The 15523-nt window shown below is 40.6% G+C and overlaps 1 protein-coding gene across 2 annotated transcripts in view; it reads left to right on the forward strand.

The window, feature by feature from the left end:
- The window catches only part of LOC141155309 (connector enhancer of kinase suppressor of ras 2-like), a 586755-nt gene that overhangs the window by 495500 nt on the left and 75732 nt on the right, over nucleotides 1–15523 (forward strand). For both annotated transcript variants that reach the window (XM_073642150.1, XM_073642151.1), the window contains exons 9-10: nucleotides 12139–12285; nucleotides 13853–13986. In XM_073642150.1, coding sequence (XP_073498251.1) covers nucleotides 12139–12285; nucleotides 13853–13986 — 281 coding nt within the window. The remainder of the gene's footprint in view (nucleotides 1–12138; nucleotides 12286–13852; nucleotides 13987–15523) is intronic.

Genomic DNA, 15523 nt, shown 5'->3' on the forward strand with positions numbered 1-15523 from the left:
TTGGCGCCACTACACAAAGCACAGTATTCTCAATGTGCACAGGTCCCAAGACGGTGAAGGAGATCAGCGGCGACTAAAAGACCCTGAAGCAGGAAAGTCCAGACCCCGTGACATCTCCAGCCGGGGTCTGCTGCTCTCAGGTCCCATTTCTTTTAAAAGATAAAGAGAAACATTGTCTACTATATAATTGTCTTATCCCGTCTGTCTGTCTGTCTATCTGTCTGTCTGTCCAGGAAATCCACATTTAAACACCGCTGTACTGATTGGTCGCGGACGCTATTTAAATGTGGCGCCAAAATCGGTGATTGGTCGCGGCCGATATTTAAATTTGGCGCCCAAATCGGTGATTGGTCGCGGGCAGCGCCAGCGACCAATCAGCAATTTTTAATACAAATGTCCGGACCTTTGTAACACCATGCGGATACTGTGGGGACATCAGCGGCTAGGGTGTGAAGGGAGGACCGGGGAGCGGCGCTGCGGGTCGGGATACTTCTTCTGCGAGCAGTCGCTCATGTCCAGGCTTCTCGCAGCGGAAGTATCCGCACAGGCAGCCCCGCTCCACGGTCCTCACTAATACGATTCCGCTCCCCGGTCCTCACCAATACGATTCGCTGATTGGTCGCGCTCACCGCACGCGACCAATCAGTGATCTTGGCGCTAAAGTTAAACACCGCTCTGCTGATTGGTCGCGGCTGGCGTCCACGACCAATCAGCGAGCTTGGCGCCAAATTTAAACAACGCTCTGCTCATTGGTCGCGGACGCCAGACGCGTCCAATCAGCGAGATTGGCGCCAAATTTAAACAACGCTCTGCTGATTGGTCGCGGTCGCTGGCCGAGATCAATCAGCAGTATTGGCGCAAAATTTAAACAACGCTCTGCTGATTGGTCGCGGCCGGCGACCAATCAGCGATTTTGGCGCAAAATTTAAACCCCGCTCTGCATCGCTCTGCTGATTGGTCGCGGTCGCCGGCCGCGACCAATCAGCAGTATTGTCGCCAAATTTAAACACCTCTTTGCTGATTAGTCGCGGTCGCGACTAATCAGCGATTTTGGTGCCAAATTTAAACACACTCTCTATTCCTCACTAACATGGCTCGCTGATTGGTCGCGGCCGCCGCCCGTGACCAATCAGCGATTTTGGCGCCAAATTTAAACACCGCTCTGCTGATTGGTCGCGGCCGCCATCCGCGACCAATCAGCGAGATTGGCGCCAAATTTAAACAACGCTCTCCTGATTGGTCGAGGCCGGCGACCGTGACCAATCAGCAGAGCGATGCAGAGCGGGGTTTAAATTTGGCCCCAAAGTCGCTGATTAGTCGCGTCTGACGGCCGCGACCAATCAGCAGAGCGTTGTTTAAATTTTGCGCCAAAATCGCTGATTGGTCGCGGCCGGCGGCCTCGACCAATCAGCGATTTTGGCGCCTAATTTAAACACTGCTCTGCTGATTGGTCGCGGCCGGCGACCAATCAGCGATTTTGGTGCCAAATTTAAACACGCTCTCCAGTCCTCACTAACACGGTTCGCCAAATTTAAACACCACTTTGCTGATTGCCTAACGCGACCAATCAGCGATTTGGGCGCCAAATTTAAACGCCGCTCTGCTAATTGCGCCCCGTCGGCCGCATACCTATTCTAGAATACTCGATGCTTTCGAATCGGGCCACCATCTAGAGGATGCTTAAAGTGGCTCCAGCTCACTACACACAGCCTGCAGTGTAAAGAATAGCGGATCAAGTACCAACCCACATTTCCTTTGATCAGATGCAGTGTACACTACATCTCCCACAATGCAGCGGTGCTCGCTCTCTAAAGAAACTGAACCAGTGAGGAACTACAGGAAGACGTTGCTCTGAAAGAACTGGCAGAATTGTGAGTGCAGCTCTGGATGTGAATGAAGTATAAGATATGATGCAAATAAAGTACGAGGATTTACAGCGTTACTCAACTTTATGTGGAGACGTGAAAGTGAATGATATGAGGTTAACCCCCGGATACCTGCTGGGGGCTGATGGCTATCAGTCAATGACTTCCAGATTCGGTTAGTGGCAGCCACCACTTTAAGCATTTACCCTGGACACACAGGGCAGGACCCCCGATCACTGGCAGGGGGTGCGAGTTGCTGGATAAGGAATTCCATTTTTAGCAGCCATGTGACCACTTAGCTGGAATCAATAAAGTCTTTAGAGTTCTCGTCATTTCCATTAGAGGGTACAAAATAATTTGCTGGCTTCAGCTGGTGAGACCGGAGCGTGATCGATATCTGCTGAAACACTGCCATTACTAAGTCACAGCCCGCACCGATAATATATGACTCAAGAGCTTCTCATCATTATCTCAAGATCGTGCTCATTATTATATCACAGAGTTCAATGGACACGAGAAAATAAAGACACAGAATCACCAAGATAGAGGAATCCCATCTACTACTCAGCGAACCCCTGCTCCAATATGTCCAAGAGGATCAAATACCAGACGCCTTCATAGGTTCCCTGTATATGGGTGTGGAGCACAAAACTATTTCCATAAATAATACTGCCCCCTATGTACAAGAATATAACTACTATAATACTGCTTCTATGTACAAGAATATAACTACTATAATACTGACCCTATGTACAAGAATATAACTACTATAATACTGCTCCTATGTACAAGAATATAAGTACTATAATACTGCCCCCTATGTATAAGAATATAACTACTATAATACTGCTCCCTATGTATAAGAATATAACTACTATAATACTGCTCCTATGTACAAGAATATAACTACTATAATAATGCCCCCTATGTACAAGAATATAACTACTATAATACTGCTCCTATGTACAAGAATATAACTACTATAATACTGCCCCTATGTACAAGAATATAACTACTATAATACTGCTCCTATGTACAAGAATATAACTACTATAATACTGCTCCTATGTACAAGAATATAAGTACTATAATACTGCTCCCTATGTACAAGAATATAACTACTATAATACTGCTCCTATATACAAGAATATAACTGCTATAATACTGCTCCTATGTACAAGAATATAACTACTATAATACTGCTCCTATATACAAGAATATAACTGCTATAATACTGCTCCTATGTACAAGAATATAACTACTATAATACTGCCCCTATGTACAAGAATATAACTGCTATAATACTGCCCATATGTACAAGAATATAACCACTATAATACTGCTCCTATGTACAAGAATATATCTATTATAATACTGCTCCTATGTACAATAATATACCTACTATAATACTGCTCCTATGTACAAGAATATAACTACTATAATACTGCTCCCTATGTACAAGAATATAACTACTATAATACTGTCCCCTATGTACAAGAATATAACTACTATAATACTGCTCCCCATGTACAAGAATATAACTACTATAATACTGCTCCCTATGTACAAGAATATAACTACTATAATACTGCCCCTATGTACAAGAATATAATTACTATAATACTGCCCCTATGACAAGAATATAACTACTATAATACTGCTCCTATGTACAAGAATATAACTACTATAATACTGCTCCCTATGTATAAGAATATAACTACTATAATACTACCCCTATGTACAAGAATATAACTACTATAATACTGCTCCCTATGTATAAGAATATAACTACTATAATACTACCCCTATGTACAAGAATATAACTACTATAATACTGCTCCCTATGTACAAGAATATAACTACTATAATACTGCTCCTATGTACAAGAATATAACTACTATAATACTGCATCTGTGTACAAGAATATAACTACGATAATACTGCTCCTATGTACAAGAATATAACTCCTATAATACTGCTCCTATGTACAAGAATATAACTACTATAATACTGCTCCCTATGTACAAGAATATAACTACTATAATACTACCCCTATGTACAAGAATATAACTACTATAATACTGTCCCCTATGTACAAGAATATAACTACTATAATACTGCCCCTATGTACAAGAATATAACTCCTATAATACTGCTCCTATGTACAAGAATATAACTACTATAATACTGCTCCCTATGTACAAGAATATAACTACTATAATACTGCCCCCTATGTATAAGAATATAACTACTATAATACTACCCCTATGTACAAGAATATAACTACTATAATACTGCTCCCTATGTACAAGAATATAACTACTATAATACTGTCCCCTATGTACAAGAATATAACTGCTATAATACTGCTCCCTATGTACAAGAATATAACTACTATAATACTGCCCCTATGTACAAAAATATAACTACTATAATACTGCCGCTATGTACAAGAATATAACTACTATAATACTGCTCCTATGTACAAGAATATAACTCCTATAATACTGCTCCTATGTACAAGAATATAACTACTATAATACTGCTCCCTATGTACAAGAATATAACTATCAATGGAGTAAGCTCAGGGGGTGTCAGGGTTACTAGCGGGGTGCCTCAAGGGTCTGTCTTGGGCCCTATATTATTTAATATATTTATTAATGATCTAGTGGAAGGGTTGCATAGTAAAATAGCAATATTTGCAGATGATACTAAACTTTATAAAGTAGTTAATACAGATGAGGACAGGGCACAGCTACAGGAGGATTTAGATAAATTGGGGAGTTGGGCCAAAAAATGGCAAATGGGGTTCAATGCCGATAAATGTAAGGTCATGCACATGGGAAAGAAAAACAGCAGTCACCCATACATATTAAATGGGAAACCGTTGGGGAAATCTGACATGGAGAAGGACCTGGGGGTCTTGGTTAACAGCAAATTAAATTGGAGTGCCCAGTGTCAGGCAGCAGCTGCGAAGGGAAATAGAGTCATGGCATGCATCAGAAGAGGAATAGGAGCATATGATGAGAACATTGTTCTTCCTCTGTATAAAGCGCTGGTAAGGCCGCACTTAGAATATTGTGCACAGTTCTGGGCTCCGGTGCTCAGGAAAGACATATTGGAGCTAGAGAGGGTACAAAGGAGGGCGACTAAGGTAATAAAGGGAATGGAGGGACTAGAATACCCAGAGAGGTTGGCAAAATTAGGCCTATTTACGTTGGAAAAGAGAAGGCTTAGGGGAGACCTCATAAACATGTATAAATACTTCAGGGGGCAGTACAGAGATCTCTCCCATGACCTGTTTATACCAAGGATGGTGACAAAGACGAGGGGGCACACTATGCGTCTGGAGGAAAGGAGGTTCCTGCACCAGCATAGAAGGGGATTCTTTACGGTCAGAGCCGTGAGACTCTGGAACTCTCTGGAAGAGGAAGTGGTGATGTCCAACTCACTTAATGAGTTCAAGAGAGGCCTGGACGCCTTTCTTGAGAACAATAAAATTACATCTTATGCTTAGTGATAGTTAATTAATCCAGGGATTTAATCTGACTGCCAGATTGGTGTCGGGAAGTGAATTTTTCCTCAATGATGTAAATTGGCCTATACCGCATGGTTTTTTTTTTTGCCTTCCCCTGGATCAACGCTGCGGAATAGCTGCAGTGCACAAGAAATAGGCTGAACTGGATGGACGCTTGTCTTTTTTCGGCCTTATAAACTATGTAACTATGTAACTACTATAATACTGTCCCCTATGTACAAGAATATAATTACTATAATACTGCTCCCTATGTACAAGAATATAACTACTATAATACTGCCCCCTATGTACAAGAATATAACTACTATAATACTGCTCCTATGTACAAGAATATAACTACTATAATACTGCTCCCTATGTACAGGAATATAACTACTATAATACTGCTCCTATGTACAAGAATATAACTACTATAATACTGCCCCTATGTACAAGAATATAACTACTATAATACTGCTCCTATGTGCAAGAATATAACTAGTATAATACTGCTCCTATGTGCAAGAATATAACTAGTATAATACTGCTCCCTATGTACAAGAATATAACTACTATAATACTGCCCCCTATGTACAAGAATATAACTACTATAATACTACCCCTATGTACAAGAATATAACTACTATAATACTGTCCCCTATGTACAAGAATATAACTACTATAATACTGCTCCCTATGTACAAGAATATAACTACTATAATACTGCTCCCTATGTACAAGAATATAACTACTATAATACTGCCCCCTATATACAAGAATATAACTACTATAATACTGCCCCCTATGTACAAGAATATAACTACTATAATACTGCCCCCTATGTACAAGAATATAACTACTATAATACTGCCTCCTATGTACAAGAATATAACTACTATAATACTGCCCCCTATGTACAAGAATATAACTACTATAATACTGCTCCTATGTACAAGAATATAACTACTATAATACTGCTCCCTATGAACAAAAATATAACTACTATAATACTGCTCCTATGTACAAGAATATAACTGCTATAATACTGCCCCTATGTACAAGAATATAACTACTATAATACTGCTCCCTATGTACAAGAATATAACTACTATAATACTGCCTCCTATGTACAAGAATATAACTACTATAATACTGCTCCTATGTACAAGAATATAACTACTATAATACTGCCTCCTATGTACAAGAATATAACTACTATAATACTGCCCCTATGTACAAGAATATAACTACTATAATACTGCCCCTATGAACAAGAATATAACTACTATAATACTGCTCCTATGTACAAGAATATAACTACTATAATACTGCCCCTATGTACAAGAATATAACTACTATAATACTGCTCCCTATGTACAAGAATATAACTACTATAATACTGCTCCTATATACAAGAATATAACTACTATAATACTGCCCCCTATGTACAAGAATATAATTACTATAATACTGCTCCCATGTACAAGAATATAACTACTATAATACTGCCCCCTATGTACAATAATATAACTACTATAATACTGCCCCTATGTACAAGAATATAACTACTATAATACTGCCCCTATGTACAAGAATATAACTACTATAATACTGCCCCTATGTACAATAATATAACTACTATAATGCTGCCCCCTATGTACAAGAATATAACTACTATAATACTGCTCCTATGTACAAGAATATAACTACTATAATACTGCTCCCTATGTACAAGAATATAATTACTATAATACTGCTCCTATATACAAGAATATAACTACTATAATACTGCCCCTATGTACAAGAATATAACTACTATAATACTGCCCCTATGAACAAGAATATAACTACTATAATACTGCTCCTATGTACAAGAATATAACTACTATAATACTGCTCCTATGTACAAGAATATAACTACTATAATACTGCCCCCTACGTACAAGAATATAACTACTATAATACTGCCTCCTATGTACAAGAATATAACTACTATAATACTGCTCCTATGTACAAGAATATAACTACTATAATACTGCTCCCTATGAACAAAAATATAACTACTATAATACTGCTCCTATGTACAAGAATATAACTACTATAATACTGCTCCTATGTACAAGAATATAACTACTATAATACTGCCTCCTATGTACAAGAATATAACTACTATAATACTGCCCCTATGTACAAGAATATAACTACTATAATACTGCCCCTATGAACAAGAATATAACTACTATAATACTGCTCCTATGAACAAGAATATAACTACTATAATACTGCCCCTATGTACAAGAATATAACTACTATAATACTGCCCCTATGAACAAGAATATAACTACTATAATACTGCTCCTATGTACAAGAATATAACTACTATAATACTGCCCCTATGTACAAGAATATAACTACTATAATACTGCTCCCTATGTACAAGAATATAACTACTATAATACTGCTCCCTATGTACAAGAATATAACTCCTATAATACTGCTCCTATGTACAAGAATATAACTACTATAATACTGCTCCCTATGTACAAGAATATAACTACTATAATACTGACCCCTATGTACAAGAATATAACTACTATAATACTGCCCCTATGTACAAGAATATAACTACTATAATACTGCTCCCTATGTACAAGAATATAATTACTATAATACTGCTCCTATATACAAGAATATAACTACTATAATACTGCCCCTATGTACAAGAATATAACTACTATAATACTGCCCCTATGAACAAGAATATAACTACTATAATACTGCTCCTATGTACAAGAATATAACTACTATAATACTGCTCCTATGTACAAGAATATAACTACTATAATACTGCTCCTATGTACAAGAATATAACTACTATAATACTGCCTCCTATGTACAAGAATATAACTACTATAATACTGCTCCTATGTACAAGAATATAACTACTATAATACTGCCTCCTATGTACAAGAATATAACTACTATAATACTGCCCCTATGTACAAGAATATAACTACTATAATACTGCCCCTATGAACAAGAATATAACTACTATAATACTGCTCCTATGAACAAGAATATAACTACTATAATACTGCCCCTATGTATAAGAATATAACTACTATAATACTGCCCCTATGAACAAGAATATAACTACTATAATACTGCTCCTATGTACAAGAATATAACTACTATAATACTGCCCCTATGTACAAGAATATAACTACTATAATACTGCTCCCTATGTACAAGAATATAACTACTATAATACTGCTCCCTATGTACAAGAATATAACTCCTATAATACTGCTCCTATGTACAAGAATATAACTACTATAATACTGCTCCCTATGTACAAGAATATAACTACTATAATACTGACCCCTATGTACAAGAATATAACTACTATAATACTGCCCCTATGTACAAGAATATAACTACTATAATACTGCTCCCTATGTACAAGAATATAATTACTATAATACTGCTCCTATATACAAGAATATAACTACTATAATACTGCCCCTATGTACAAGAATATAACTACTATAATACTGCCCCTATGAACAAGAATATAACTACTATAATACTGCTCCTATGTACAAGAATATAACTACTATAATACTGCTCCTATGTACAAGAATATAACTACTATAATACTGCTCCTATGTACAAGAATATAACTACTATAATACTGCCTCCTATGTACAAGAATATAACTACTATAATACTGCTCCTATGTACAATAATACAATTTAGGTTACTCTTATGGAATCTCCTATATTTTTCTTCTAGGATTATTTCAGTCTCCTCTTTCCTTCTTTGCTTTTCCTGTTTCTTAGCTGATTTTCTGATCTCAGTGGCTCCCCCTTGTGTTTTACTCTGGTATCTCTTCTCACTATACGCTTTGCTCTGTGACTGCAGTTGTGTGTTCAGGATCTTTCTTGCTCTCCTTTTCCATATCAGTTACTTTTATAAAACTCTTTGTGTATGCTGTAAAGAAGATCCACAGAGAAGAGAGGGCATGCTCTGGATTTCTGCAGATTTGTTTCTGTCAACGGCAGTGTTACAATTTGCAGCAAAATCTGTATGTAGTATGTGGAGTAAGGCATAACAGAACAGTAGATTTCTGATTGCAGCTTTGGATGTGAATTTAGTATAATCTGTGATAATAGTAGAGGTTTTTTTTACCGCTCTGGATGTGACTGAAGTATTATTATTTACTAACAGAGGTTGTTATTACAGCTTTGAATGTGAATGGAGTATAAATTTTGACAGTAGTAGAATTGTGAGTTCAGCTCTGGATGTTACTGGAGTATAATGTGTGCTTTTTCTGCAGAATTGAGATAGCAGATGTGAATGTCAATGGAGTATAAACTGTGTTAATAGCAGCGCTGTGATTGCAGCTCTGGATGTGATTGGAAATTAAACTGTAATGTAACTGTGAAATTATGATTGCAGCTCTGAAAGTGGCAAAGGTTGAGATGTTGTTTAATACTGAATTGTGATTTCTGCTCTGGAGCTGTTAGCTGAGTAGTAAAGCCGATGACTGATTTCTTTTTTCCTTTGTTTTTATTCGTGTGCTGTTTGATGTAATAAAGTATCTTGTCTTGTTACAATGTAGCGATGTGAATTGTTCCGATGCTTCTTAGACTTCTCCCTGCAGATGGACAGTGGGGGGCGCCGTCGTGCGCGGCCGGGACACATCAGCGCATTAGAAGCTGAATGTTTTTTTATTGTAGTTTGTGGGTTTTTTGTTTTTTTTTGTTGTCTTTTTCTTGCTCTTAATTATTCCCACAACAGACGGAGCAGAACCAGCGGCGGCGACTTTCATGTTTAACACTGAACATCTTTCTTCTTTTTCCTGGAATATTCCACCTGTCACAGAGCAGAGATCTCGCTCCATCTCGCCGCCTATCTGGGGAATTTTCTTTGAAGTGCGCCTTAATTATTCTCCACGTCTCTGTACGGCGATGTCTCTGGGATCCCACATTACAGGCAGGACGTCGCTTCTTCATCTCCGCTACTTCATTATGACACGTCGCGTCCGCCGCGCCGCCGCCGCCCTTTATCTTCTAACGCCGCGTTAGTCACGACTCCTGTGTCATACATATTAAATATGGAACGCAAACGACTTACAAAGAAACGAATCTGAATGGAAATAGGAGAATGACATGCCCAGGCAGCCGAACAGAGTAATCTGCCGCGGTATCTAAGCAGTGTATCCAAGCTTATCATGTATGGTACTGTCTGATGAAAAGCAGTATCATTTATCATACCATCTGCTGAATCGCCGTATCTAATCCAATCATGTGTGATACTGTAGCATGAGATGCAGTATCTAATCTTATCATAGGGTACACTGTCTGATGAGATGCAGTATCTAAGCCTATTGTGCATGATACCATCTACTGAACCAATGTATCTAGTTCAATCATGTGTGCTACCGTCTGATGAGATGCAGCATCTAAGTCTAGCATGGGTGATACCGTCTACTGAGCCACTGTATCTAATCCAATCATGTCTGGTTCTGTCTTGTGAGATGCAGTATCTAAGCCTATCATATCTGATACTATCTGCTGGGATGCTGTATCTAAGCCTATCATATCTGATACTATCTGCTGGGATGCTGTATCTAAGCCTATCATATCTGATACTATCTGCTGGGATGCTGTATCTAAGCCTATCATATCTGATACTATCTGCTGGGATGCTGTATCTAAGCCTATCATATCTGCTACTATCTGCTGGGATGCTGTATCTAAGCCTATCATATCTGCTACTATCTGCTGGGATGCTGTATCTAAGCCTATCATATCTGATACTATCTGCTGGGATGCTGTATCTAAGCCTATCATATCTGATACTATCTGCTGGGATGCTGTATCTAAGCCTATCATATCTGCTACTATCTGCTGGGATGCTGTATCTAAGCCTATCATATCTGATACTATCTGCTGGGATGCTGTATCTAAGCCTATCATATCTGCTACTATCTGCTGGGATGCTGTATCTAAGCCTATCATATCTGATACTATCTGCTGGGATGCTGTATCTAAGCCTATCATATCTGCTACTATCTGCTGGGATGCTGTATCTAAGCCTATCATATCTGCTACTATCTGCTGGGATGCTGTATCTAAGCCTATCATATCTGCTACTATCTGCTGGGATGCTGTATCTAAGCCTATCATATCTGATACTATCTGCTGGGATGCTGTATCTAAGCCTATAGCATGTATGATGTCTCTTTGTTTCCTGAGCTGCTGCATCTAGTCCTTTTCTGCTGAGCTCATGTATCTAATCCTTTTTGTGAGATACTGTCTGCCGAGGTGACGTATCTAATCCCATCACATGTGACAGATTTTTCGGCCGTACAGGAGAAGGTGCTGAGTATCTTCCTTAGATTATATACGTCGTCTCGGCTCCTCTGTAATTAACCCCTTGTGCGGTATGTATCATCATCCCACGGACGTTTGCAGATATCGGATATCACCGCTGGTATTTCTCGCATTGTATCTTCAGCAGCGGATTCTGGAAAATGCCGCTGAGAACGTTATTAAAAGCCGGGTCTGTGAACGCCTATATAGTCTGCGCTGAAAAGACCCCAGTGCCCGGTCCACATCTCATCTATAGGAGAAAGAGGAGGAATCGCCGCGCAAAACTGTATAAAAGTGTCTAATCCAGTTATGTGAGACCCCGTCCTCTGAGCCGGGCATCTAATCCCATCAGTCTGATGTTTATTTCCTTCTACAGGTCGGATGGCAACTAAAGAATTTAGTCAACGCCCTAAGGGAAGACCCCAGTGGAGTTATCCTGACCCTGAAGAAAAGACCTCAGAACACCTTAGCATCAGCCCCTGCACTTTTAAAGAACGTCAGATGGAAACCCCTCGCACTACAGGTACCAGAATACCAACTGATTAAACTCCTACTGTCACATTACATTACTGATCCTGAGTTACATCCTGTATTATACTCTAGAGCTGCACTCACTATTCTGCTGGTGCAGTCACTGTGTACATACATTACATTACTGATCCTGAGTTACATCCTGTATTATACCCCAGAGCTGCACTCACTATTCTGCTGGTGCAGTCACTGTGTACATACATTACATTACTGATCCTGAGTTACATCCTGTATTATACTCCAGAGCTGCACTCACTATTCTGCTGGTGCAGTCACTGTGTACATACATTACTGATCCTGAGTTACATCCTGTATTATACTCCAGAGCTGCACTCACTATTCTGCTGGTGCAGTCACTGTGTACATACATTACATTACTGATCCTCTACTGACCCTGAGTTACATCCTGTATTATACCCCAGAGCTGCACTCACTATTCTGCTGGTGCAGTCACTGTATACATACATTACATTACTGATCCTGAGTTACATCCTGTATTATACTCCAGAGCTGCACTCACTATTCTGCTGGTGCAGTCACTGTGTACATACATTACATTACTGATCCTGTACTGATGCTGAATTACCTCCTGTATTATACTCCAGAGCTGCACTCACTATTCTGCTGGTGCAGTCACTGTGTACATACATTACATTACTGATCCTGTACTGATCCTGAATTACCTCCTGTATTATACTCCAGAGCTGCACTCACTATTCTGCTGGTGCAGTCACTGTGTACATACTCGGGGAATGACTTTCTGATGTTGTCTGTGGACTTTTCTTGCTTCTTGTCTGGTATTTGCCGCTTTTCGTCTTTGCTGCGGCTTCTTCCTGAGATTAGTGGACATGTTCCTCTCCCTCTCGGAGCTGCAGATTGCTCTTCCTCCCTGTGACTCCGCTCGCTCCTCCTGATTATATTTAGCAGCCGGATCTCGTCTCTTTTTTATCGTTTATTCTGCTGAAATGGCAGACAATTTATTGATTGTGCAGGAGGAGAAGCTGGAAGGTGGCAGAACGGACCCCAGACCTAATATTGGGGTGCAAACCTGTGCTGGTTCATTTACCCTGACTTGAGACGACTGCACCGGCCTCTGCGTGAGACGACTGCACTGGCCTCTGCGTGAGACGACTGCACTGGCCTCTGCGTGAGACGACTGTACCGGCCTCTGCGTGAGACGACTATACCGGCCTCTGCGTGAGACGACTGTACCCGCCTCTGCGTGAGACGACTGCACCGGCCTCTGCGTGAGACGACTGTACCGGCCTCTGCGTGAGACGACTGCACCGGCCTCTGCGTGAGACGACTGCACCATCCTCTGCGTGAGACGACTGCACCGTCCTCTGCGTGAGACGACTGCACCGTCCTCTGCGTGAGACGACTGCACCGTCCTCGGCGTGAGACGACTGCGCCGATCTCCCTCCATGAATATTTTGGGGAGCTGAACACCTCACCTTTCTTTCATACACTGTTACCATAAAGTATTATGTTGGGGGTTCACATACTTTACAGTTTGATCATTATTCTGAGCTTGACGTCTTCTCCTTTTTCTTCCTCAGCCTGTAATTCCCACCAGTCCAACCAGCGGTAACACCACCCCGACGGGCACCATGGGGATGTCCTCTAAGCTGGACGGTTCAGCCCTCCATGACGTCTTCATCCTGTCTCCGGTGTCCGGACTCTACGGTCCCAGGTAAAGATCGGGAGAGATCTCCTGAATATGACGCCTGGTGAGGAATCATTTATCATCCGCCATCCAACATCTGCTCAGGGGGCTCATACTCCAGAGGCACGAACTTCAGGGGGCTCATACTTCACGGGGCTCATACTTCAGAGACACAGACTTCAGGGGGCTCATACTTCACGGGGCTCATACCTCAGAGACACAGACTTCAGGGGGCTCATACTTCAGGGGGCTTATACTTCAGAGACACAGACTTCAGGGGGCTCATACTTCAGGGGGCTTATACTTCAGAGACACAGACTTCAGGGGGCTAATACTTCAGGGGGCTCATACTTCAGGGGGCTCATACTTCAGGGGGCTCATACTTCAGGGGGCTCATACTTCAGGGAACTGATACTTCAGGGGGCTCATACTTCAGAGGGCATAGACTTCAGGAGGCTCATAGTTTAGGGGACTGATACTTCAGGGGGCTCCTACTTTAGGGGGCACAGACTTCAGGGGGCTCATACTTCAGGAGGCTCATACTTCGGGGGACTGATACTTCGGGGGCTCATACTTCAGGGGGCTCATACTTCAGGGGGCTCATACTTCAGGGGGCTCATACTTCAGAGGGCATAGACTTCAGGAGGCTCATAGTTTAGGGGACTGATACTTCAGGGGGCTCCTACTTTAGGGGGCACAGACTTCAGTTATGCCCTGGGTGTCATGAATGCAGACCATCCATGCATTGTCCGGTGTGGCTCATCTCTGAGCAGTGACTCCAGCTCAGCTGTACTGTCCACTGGTGTCTGTGTTGTCGGCAATCCATCTCATTCCTCAGTCTGTTCCTCTATTTATTGCTTTCCCACCCTCATGCTTTACACTGAAGCGCAGCTTTGTATAAGCGGAAGCTCAGCTGGACAGATGATTGCATTACTGTAAGGACAGAATTGTTTGCTACATATGACCCCAATAGTGACGCATGGAGGTGCAGAGTAAGAAGCAGACCCACCACCTAAATCTGATTGCCCACCAAATCCAAGGAGCCGGCGCAGTTAACATCAATAGTAACATGTTGTCTATGAGGTCAAAGGATGATGATGATGAGGAGGATGTGGATGATGATTCTTATGAAATGATTATTTACAATATATTATGGATGATGATGACATTTATTATAATGATATGACGAGGATACTGTGTAAAATAACGAAGAGGAGGACGAGATGGTGATATATGATGACGTGATGATGATGATGATGATGGGAATATTATAATGATGTCCATTACGAGGATAATGTGCATAATAATGAGGAGGAGACGACACGTTATAATGATGATGTCTGGCACATGGGGATTACAATGAGTTTGATGAAGATGTATATGACGATGATAAATCTCATGTTGATGAGGATGATGTGTAATATGATTATCGTGAGATTATTCTACATTGTTTTATAATGAGATGATGTGTATTGTGGTGATGAGGATGATATGTAACATGTATGATGTACAGTTACATTGTAACGAGATGATGATACATTCTCTATATATTGATGATGACACC

This window comes from Phyllobates terribilis, unplaced genomic scaffold, assembly GCF_046119375.1.
Source record: "Phyllobates terribilis strain yellow unplaced genomic scaffold, ASM4611937v1 Scaffold_7__3_contigs__length_470593459, whole genome shotgun sequence".
Lineage (NCBI taxonomy): Eukaryota > Metazoa > Chordata > Amphibia > Anura > Dendrobatidae > Phyllobates > Phyllobates terribilis.